The sequence below is a fragment of the Myotis nattereri genome, assembly GCF_964212035.1.
Source record: "Myotis nattereri genome assembly, chromosome: 11".
Lineage (NCBI taxonomy): Eukaryota > Metazoa > Chordata > Mammalia > Chiroptera > Vespertilionidae > Myotis > Myotis nattereri.
In genome coordinates, this window is record NC_138086.1 from 83474183 (window position 1) to 83484039 (window position 9857).

Below are 9857 nucleotides of genomic sequence, written 5' to 3' on the forward strand. Positions count from 1 at the left end.
CCGGACCAGCTGCTGGGACCACTCCCTGAACTGGGCTCCCCAACCTACAAGGGTCTTCGCACACCTGCAGGGTCTGCTCTGCTTGCTCCCTTGCCTGGCTCCTGCCAGGCCTGAGAAAGGTACAGCCTGTGCCTGGGGCTAAGGCAAATGCCACCTCCCTGCCCCCACCCCCGCTCACACACCCAGCCCCCATCCCTGGCCCCGCCCTCCCCCTGCACAGCAGAGAACAGAGGGTGCACTGCACAGAGAGGGCACTGAGGAAGGGTTCCCCCCAAAACCCCCCGAGGCTCAAACAAAGCACAGGACCATTTTGGGAATTTCAAAAGACAACTTTATCCAGATAGGAACCTCTCCAACAACACAAGAAAAGTTAGGCAACAATTATTAAAATACACTCTTAGCCGGATGACATGAACAGGGAGCACATGGGCACAGGGCCTCCACCAGCCACCCTCCCTCTTCCAAATCCACACTCGCCCAAGTCCTCCCCATCATCCATGACCCAACTGTCCCAAGTGGAGTCACAGCCACCTCAGGCGCCACGAATACGATGGGCCTGCATCCTCAGGCGTGGTCCGGCAGGAACCACACGGGCAGGGAGCATCCTTAGGGAGGCCAGCAGTGCCAGGGAAAAAGGCAGCCGGCAGGTGAACCTGTTGGAGCAGGTGCTCAGAAGCCACACAGATCCCATTCTCTGGCCCAAGCGAGATTTGGGGCTGCTGGCACTTCCTGCTGGGTGAGTGGGACCTTCGGCTGGGCAAGAACCAGCACACTCAAAGAAGGACCCCTGGGTGAGACCACACAGGTTGACGCCACCCCAGCAAGGGCACCTTGTCCGCAGGTGGCACGCAGAGCAAGGAGGCAGTGTGGACAGGGCAGATGACCCAGGACCAGGCAGGCCAAGGGGCCAGGACCTGCTGGGCCATCGCCTGGGCTGCTGTGGCCTGGTTTCCTGCTGCTGAGGGTCAAGAAGGATGGGGGGAGGGGGGACTGAGTCAGCACGGACGGGGACTGCCACACTCAGACAAGTGGGGTGCTGGGTCCTTGGTTGGCTGGCACCTGCTCTTGATGCCCAGTAACAGTGGCCACGGGAAGGCCACTTGCTAAGACACGCAGGCCCAGGTGGTTGCCAAAACAGTTTTGCTGCCAGAGGCACATGCCTGGGATCCAGGTTCAAGGCCAAGTGCAGGTCAGGCAGGTGCCCCGCCCCCTCCAACACCTCCAAGGAGTCAGTGGAAGTCAGTCCCAGCAGAAATGCAAACTGTGTCTCAGAACTTGTGAATCCCAGGGGCTGTCTCCTCATGACCCTGCTTGTCCCACCCCCGTGACCCTGGCGGCTTTCCCAGGAGAACCCAGTGTGTGCTGTCACACCTCGCCCTGTGGATAGAGAACCCCCTCACTGAAGCGTTAACACAGTTGATGTACAGGTTAGACAAGAGCCCTTCGGCATCTGCAGGAGTCATGGAGTGTTTACGGTTTCCTTTGGCCCCAAAATACCTCTGAGGACCTCAAGTTATCTTTTCAAAAATGACCAGAAACATGAATTTGAACATTCCCCACCCCAGGTCCCTTCCGCTGCCTCGGCGCCTCCAGGAGCTCCAGTGAATGGTGACGGTGCTCTAGTCTTGCTGTGGCCGAGGCATCTCCCAAAGCCGCGGTTCTGATGGAATGACGGGGATGCAGCAAGGGGGCCTCTGCGGACTACGGTCACATGACTGCACAGCACGAGTTTTGCTTCCGGGCCTAGAAAGAGACAGAGGAACAGAAGAGGGGCTGAGGAGGTGGCCTGGGCACACAGACGGAGCCCTGAGCACTGAGGGGAAAGGACTGGTGATGCCCATCCTTGCCGCCTCCCAGCAGCTGGAAACAGGTCACGGACAACCATGTCCTCCTCGCCCGCCCTGCCACCAGGAAGGCACCCGACACAAAAATGGGCATGGGCGCTGGCTGAGGACCCCCCGCCCACCCTCTACCCAACAAGGCTGGCAGCTCTGGTGTTTCTCCAGACAACAGAGTGGCTCCCACTTAGGTCCTGGGCCCCTGTGACCTCCTCTCTTGCTTCCTGTTCAGATACCCCAACCCCCCCGGCCAGCTCCCCTCAAGGGACACACGAAAGCAACAGCGTGTGGAGAACAAGCGAACTCGCCCCACTGCTCAGTGAGATTCTGTGCAAGGAACCTGCGAACAGGCAGCGTCAGAACCTGGGGATGCTGCACCCCACCACTCAGCCAACAGCAGACCTGGGTGAGCCTAGGCTCAGAGCCTGAACCCGCCTGCGCCCCCTGCAGGGCAGCCCGAAGACGGGGACAGGCCCCGGCTCGCTCACGGCTACAGCACCGAAGCCACAAGGGTGTGCTGGTCCTGCTCGCGGCAAGGGGCCTGGGACCGCCAGGTACCCACCGTTTTGTAGAAGGCTTTAGAGTGAATTCCCAGCACTTCGGATTTGGACACCAGGTCGTCTATCTTCTCGCCTCGTTCTAGCAGGGACTCCATGGTGTTGTGCTGCAGGAAGGAAGAGAAGTGGGGCTCTGCCCGTTCAGCACGAGTGGCCACAGCCTTCATCCAGCCCATCAGGGGCAAGCACGTCCCCTGAGCCCTCCCCCACACGAGCACCCAGCACATGTCCGATGTGGGCATGCACCAGGACCCGTGACCTTCCTATGGAACCGAGAAGGGTCTACTGGCGCAGAGAGCATGTCCCAGTCCTGCACGACACAGGCATGGACAGCCAAGCAGGCAGAGGTGGCCAGTGCATCGGACAGGGCACGTCCCGATTCCCTCAAGGGGCCTGTAAGTTCACAGACCCTCTCCAAGGGGGGAAAGGGCCACAGCCCCACTGCCTGCTCACATCCTCCCCCTCCCCCCACTACTGCCCCATGGCCATTGCCAGAGCAGCCACCAGGCCCACTGAGCCCGATTTCACACATGTGAAAAGGCTTGGAGTGAGAAAGGAGCAAAAGGTCCCCATCTCCACATGGGCCTAGTCACTCGGATTCGCATCACCAAAGTTAACTGGATTGCCCAACTGGCGTGGTTCAGTGGTTAAGTGTCGGCCTATGATCCAGGAGGTCACGGCTCAATTCCTGGTCAGAGCATATGTCCAGGTTGTGGGCTCGATCCCCAGTGTGGGGCGTGCAGGAGGCAACCAATCAATGATTCTCTCTCGTCATTGATGTTTGTCTCTCTCTCCCTCTCCCTTCCTCTCTGAAACAATAAAAAGGCATTTTTTTAAAAGTTAACTGGATTAAGGTACAGATGAAAGCAAGGCCGCATGGCCCTTTACCCAGTTCCCTGCAGCCTCATCTCTGGCTTCCTTACCAGAATGATCTTGGTCTCATCTAGTTCAGCCTGCACTTTACTCATGGGGTCAGCTTCTCGGGGATTCTAAGAAAGAGCCGAAAATAAAAACGACGTCAGGACTGGAGTGACCACCTAGAATCAAAGCTCAAACCCCAGCCAGCTGGACACACTCTCACAGGCTACTTGAAGCTGCGACAGCAGCAACAGCCTGCTCGGCACCCAGGTTCCAGGTCCTCGCGTAGCCCCCGAGACCCCCGGGGCCCACATCAAGGCGGCCAGGAAGTCCCCGCGCCCAGCTGTCAGGCTGGGAGGTTCCCGAGGCTCTGGGCCCCTACCTGGTAGGTACTAAGGTAGCCATCCAGGGCTGTGTAGTGGATGGTAGCAGGGGATCCGACCGGCCAGTCGATCCTGTCCACCTGCTTGGAGAAATCATCCAGCACCTGCAAGACCAAGTTGCTCAGTGACACCCCTGTGCTCGCTGCACCCACGGCAACAGGACTTGGCCCAAGAGGCTGTCTGGCCCCCGGGGGCCCGGGAGGGCAGAGGCAAACAGCCAACGGGAAGGGAAAGTCCAGGCGCAAGTTCCTCCTTCTCAAGTCCAAGTGTGTCCAGCCTGAGACACACCTCAGCTGGTGAGCGATACAAGTATTAGAATTTAAACTACAAATTCCATTTTTGCCAGGTCATGATTTTCCAGGAACCAGAGAAAATTAGTCCTCTAATTTTCCAACCAATTCTTCAAAAAGGAAAGATTTAAGCCACCACCAATTTCATGTGCTCGTAAGTGTATCAGTCCTCTGGGGACAAGACACGGCAGTGCCTTTGAGGCGTCTGTAATCAGCTCATGTGAAGAGCTGGATTAAGGTACACGGATCCAGAGCACGCGGTGTGGACCACACCAGGGAAGGGGCACAGGGTGGCTCGGTGGAGGGGAGGCAGGTCAGACAGGGCAGGGCTGGAGGTGGGTAACTAAGGCGAGAGCACAGCCACCGCTGGCCAAGGGCTCTGTCCCAGAGAAGAGAGGCGGAGACTGTGGGCACACGGGGAGTCCCGTGGCCCTGGGGCACGAGCCTGGACACAGGGCAGGAAATGGTGCCATGGAGGAGCCTGGGGAGGGCGAGGGGAAAGCTGACCACGGCTGACGGTGGACACACTACTCCCCTCTAGGCTTCGGGCACTGACGTCACCCCGGCCCCAGTCCCACTCATCCACCCGAATCCAGTCCAGCCCAGTCCACACCCACCTTCTCCAGCAAGGTGAAAGCCACCCGGGACGGGTACTCGCTGTCAGCAATGACCACTCCCGCCAGACTGTCGTTCCGCACGTAGACGTGGCACAGATATTCTAAGGAGACACACAGACGGCAGGAGGGCCTTAGACTCTCCACCTCCAAGCAGTCAACCCGTCACCTGCTGGGCTCCAGCCTTTTGGATCAACGAAGCTCTGCAGACCAGCCTAACGGGTTGCACACAGGACTAGATGCACACGGGACAGGACACACACAAGACACAGCGGGAGCATGGCCATAAGCATGTCACCGAGGCCCGGCGCGCTCAACCAGGATCTGAGGGCACCTTTCCAGGCACAGCCTTGAGCTCCAGGCCCAGCCTGGCAGTGTCTCGGGGAGCGTCAGCCCCTAAGGCTCTGCTCCGGAACTGAGGAAACCCTGGGCAAGCAACGTAGTCTCACGTTTTTTAAAAACCTGTAAGCGTGGCCCCAAGTCAGGAAATCAGCTCTCTGGTCCTGTCTGGCCAGCTCCATTCTGGGGAGGGGAGGAAGGGAGCGAGGAGAGGGGCCCACACAGGCTGGGGTCTCCAGGGAACTGTGAGTGTCCAAGTAGCAACAGGCCAGCCTGGACAGGGCTCTGCCGGACATTCACAACCCACAGAATTAACTCCTGTCACTTGGAAGGACTGCAGCTGACAAGGAAGAACCTTCTTGTCTTTAAGACTCTCAGCCAGGAGACTCAGAACTAAACAAGGAAAACAAATTAAGGAAGCGAGGGAAGCCGTGAGCCCTGAAATCAGAAACAGGCAGAAATGAACGACCGCAGGGATGTGAGGGACAGGAGCTCACCACCGACACGCTCCAGGCAGTCATCCCCAAGTAAGACACTCAAATACGGAGACAAATCACACACCACAGGGAAGCGGGGTCAGGTCTGAGGAAGTGTCCCTGAGTACCAAGCTGAGAAGGCCAAGTCCCCCCCGAGGGGACTGAGAATATTCAAATGTCCAGGATCCCACTGCCCCACCAGAGGTGAGCACACAGGGTCCCACAGAACACAGCCCCGACTCCGCCCGCACCATCACCCTGGACATAGCACCTCCACACCCGGGACCCACAGTCCCAGCATCATGCAACAGCCCTTGCTTCTGCCAGAAGTTCGCTCACCCCTCCGGACGTGCCTGTACAACACTCGCCTCCTGTCCACATCTAAGCACACAGGAGGCAGCAGCCCTGACAGGGCAGGCGGGAAACCCTTTTCTGAGAGGCCCACACTCTGGAGGAGGCGTTGCTACTGCTCCGAGAGATGGGCCCTAATCGGAAGCACGTCCAAGCTTTGGGGCTAACCGTAACCAGCAGCTAGTCGCCCACAGAGGGCACAGAAGTGTGTGCAGAAGGAAGCGGAGGAGGAGGGAAGAGAGGCCAGGCTGGCGAGTGGGTCCCGGCAGCCTCGTCTCCTCGAGTGGCAGGGCGTGCTCAGCGCAGGCTGCCTGCGGCGTGGCAGCCGGGCCAGCGCACACGCACGGGGAGGGTCCTCTTACCTTGCTCCTTGACGGACGCTCTGTTGCCTTTGGCCGAGCGCTCCACAATCAGCTGGCTGGTGAAGGTCATGAACTCCTGAACGCTAAGAAACAACACACATTACCTCCTCCCGTCACCTGTCCCAACACGAGGGCGAGCGACCTGGGCTCAGCTGCAAGCAGGCGCTGCTCCTTGGTTCCCTTCCTGCCCCCCAATCTCAGACAAATGGTAAACTCCCTGCAAGCGAACAGGTCCAGAGAGTCACAAATCGTCTCAGCCACTCAAACCACCTCTGTTCACTACCCAGCTCACCCCAACAACCCTCGTCCAGACTTGTGGGCTGCTGTCCATTTCACAGCCTGGTCGGAGCGGATCTGGGACGCGGGAGCTAAGCAGAAGCCAGCGCCTGCTCTACAGGCCCCACTCACTTCCAACAAGAGGACAGACAGAGCCTGTTCTGGAAAAACCCAAGCGGCCAGAACTGTTTGGCAGGTGCACAGCCAGTTACGGCCATGGCGTGTGCCCTGGAAGGAATGGAGGACAGCAGCTTGGCCGGGACATGGAAATGGAAAATGGCTGGGACAAAGGCTTAGAGGGAAGGGGAGCTTGTTGGGGGCCACACAATGAGATTCTGGCCAACAACAGACTGCAGATGCAACAGTGGTCCCATAAGAACCTCCAGGAAAATTCACAGGGAAGGGCTTAGCAGAAGCATTTGTTGGGCTCAACAAGCTCCTTAAAAAGTATGGAAACAGCCAAAACCGGTTTGGCTCAGTAGATAGAGCGTCGGCCTGCGGACTGAAAGGTCCCAGGTTCGATTCCGGTCAAGGGCATGTACCTGGGTTGCGGGCACATCCCCAGTAGGAGATGTGCAGGAGGCAGCTGATCGATGTTTCTCCCTCATCGATGTTTCTAGCTATCTCTCTCCCTTCCTCTCTGTAAAAAAAATCAATAAAATATATATTAAAAAAAAAAAAAAGTATGGAAACAGCCTGGCTGGCGTGGCTCGGTAGCTGAGCGTCGACCACCAGGAGGTGATGGTTCAATTCCCACTCAGGACACATGCTTGGGTTGCAGGCTTGATCCCCAGTAGGGAGTGTGCAGGAGGCAGCCGACAGATGATTCTCTCTCACCATTGATGTTCTCTCTGTCTCTCCCTCTCCACACTCTCTCTGAAAATCAATGGAAAACTATCCTCGGCTGAGACTTAAAAAAAAATTTTAAGTTTATCAAGTAAAAACATAATAGTAAGCTAAGGTTAATGTATCAGTGAAGAAAAACAAATAAATTAATGTAGCCTTGGTGTCCAGGGTATAAAGTCCACAGCCATGCCCGTCATGTCCTTGGCCTTCACCTCACTCACCACTCGCTCCCACCACACCCAGAGCAACGTCCAGTCCAGCGGCTGCACTCCTGGAGAGAGCCCTGCACAGGGCGCTTTACCTCTGATACTGTTTTCCCTTTTCATATTTAGCTGCTTAGGTGCACAAACACCACTGTTCCAATTGCCTGCGTACTCTGCACAGTGACAGGCTGTGCCATGCAGCCTCGGTGAGCAGTGGGCTGCACCGCCCAGGTGTCAGCGCGCCCTGGACGTTCGCGCGACAACACCACGTGAGGACCGTTCTCAGAACCTATCCCTGTTGTCAGGTGACACGAATGCAATCCCGCAGACGGAGTCTCCAAATAAGAAATCCTTGCGGTAAAACCACAGACAGAGCTTAGAGCAAGACTGTTCTTAGATAAGGCAGAACTGCACTCATTGTCAACGCCTGCATACGAGGGCCAGACAAGCTGGGAAATGGCCCTGGCTGGTGCTCAGTGGTTAGAGCAGTGATGGCGAACCTATGACACGCGAACTCATTCATTTTTTTGGTTGATTTTTCTTTGTTAAATGGCATTTAAATATATAAAATAAATACCAAAAATATAAGTCTTTGCTTTACTATGGTTGCAAATATCAAAAAATTTCTATTTGTGACACGGCACCAGAGTGAAGTTAGGGTTTTTCAAAATGCTGATACGCCGAGCTCGAAAGGTTCGCCATCACTGGGTTAGAGCGTTGGCCTGCAGACCAAAAGGTCTCAGGTTTGATTCCTGGTCAAGGGCATGCATACCTCGGCTGCAGGGTCCCCAGCCCCGTAGGGGTTCGTGTGGGAGGCAACCAATCGATGTGTGTCTCTCTCTCTATCCCAGCGGTTCTCAACCTGTGGGTCGCGACCCCTTTGGCGGTCAGACGACCCTTTCCCAGGGGTCGCCTAAGACCATCCTGCATATCAGATATTCACATGATGACTCATAACAGTAGCCACATGACAGTTACGAAGTAGCCACGAAAATAATGTTATGGTTGAGTCACAGGAGGAACTGTATTTAAAGGGCCAGAAGGTTGAGAACCACTGCCTAACCCCTCTTCCACTGTCTCTAGAAATCAATGGAAAAGTATCCTCGGGTGAGGATTTTTAAGAAAAGCTGGGAAACCATTAGAAGGTTTCAGGCTTGGGGTCTGGTCACCGTGAGATGGGAAGGACGCCGTGAGGGGCCTCCGGAGAAAGACCAAGAGCCCAGCTGGAGTGCGCGCTGCCCGGAAACGCCCCTGCGGACAGTCCTGCTGTGGGTCAGCCACCGGGGATGGGTCGGGCATCCCAAGCTCCCGAGGGGCCGGTCCTACGGGAGCCCGGGCACCTTCAACGTTCGCCCACAGGGAGGAAGGAAAAGCATGGAGTGAGCCGGGCTGGCACAGGCACAGGGCGCACAGGACGGAGGCCAGGGGCAGAGCCGCGACCCCAAGGCGGACCCCAAAGAAAACACAAGTCAACCAAGTAACAGAAACTGTTTCCGATCCCGCCAGGCGCTCTCAGCAGGAACACACGCTCCTGGAAGCACAGGCGGCACGGGCCGGGCTCCGACCACACAGGCTCTAGGGCCCCCTCCGGCCGCCCGGGGTCCTCCCGCCCACGGAAGGGCTGGAAGCCCGTCCTCCTTCCAACACCCACTTTGTTGCAATAAAGCGCCCGGACGCCCTCAAAGCCCACAGCCGCCTGCGTCCTGCCGGGTCCCCGTGGAGAACCCTTGGTGCCGGGCCGAGTCCCGCCGGCCGCCTTCGCGGGGCCTCAGCGACCTCATCCCGGAGGGAGAGTCCGCCAGCACCGCTCCCGCTGCGCTGGGGGGGCGCACGGGCTCCCGGGGCCTGGACCGGAACCCTGAGAGTCACTGGGGCTAAAAGGCAGGCTCCGCGCCTCGGCCGACCGGTCCAGACGTCCAGCCGTGACCGGGGCGTCTGCGTTTCCAGGCCGCGTGTCGTTCTTCTCGGGCGGAAGCGTGAAAAGCAGAGTCCGGGAGCGTCTCCAGATCGGCCCCTCTCGGGCCGCGGTCCGGCAGGCCACGCCCGCCTCCCAGCCCCGCGCCCCCCGCCCGCCCCGCCGTCGGCCCGGCCCGGCCCGGCCCGGCCCGCCCACCTGGTCCTCTGGAAGAAGCTGAAGGACGACACGTCGTAGGCGGCGCTGAGCAGCACCGCCTTGGGGTCGCCTTTGTAGAGGACGCTCAGGCTGAACAGCTTCATGGCGCCGCCGGGGCGCCCGCCCGCCCGCCCGACCGGCGAGCAGCGAGCAGCGTAGCCGCCGCCCCTCGAGACCGCCGGCTGCTGACGGGTCGGACGCCGCTTCCTCCTCCCGGCTCGGGGCCCACTTCCGGTTCCGGTCAGGGCCGCCGCCCGAGGCCTGCGGCGTGAGTCTGGCCGGAAACACGCTGGCGCGGGGCGGGGGGGGGGTGCGCATGCGCGTGTTCCCGGCCCCGCCCCGCAGGGCGAT

At 58.6% G+C, this 9857-nt stretch overlaps 1 protein-coding gene across 1 annotated transcript; it reads right to left on the reverse strand.

The window, feature by feature from the left end:
- Nucleotides 1–312: 312 nt before the first annotated feature.
- On the reverse strand, nucleotides 313–9751 carry YKT6 (YKT6 v-SNARE homolog). Its single transcript, XM_081101839.1, has 7 exons — nucleotides 9507–9751; nucleotides 6069–6151; nucleotides 4544–4644; nucleotides 3636–3740; nucleotides 3319–3384; nucleotides 2401–2502; nucleotides 313–1743 (listed from the first exon to the last, which is right to left on the reverse strand). The coding sequence occupies exons 1-7, from the start codon at nucleotides 9608–9610 to the stop codon at nucleotides 1708–1710; spliced, it is 597 nt and encodes a 198-aa protein (XP_080957965.1). The 5' UTR covers nucleotides 9611–9751; the 3' UTR covers nucleotides 313–1707.
- Between the last annotated feature and the right edge of the window lie 106 nt (nucleotides 9752–9857).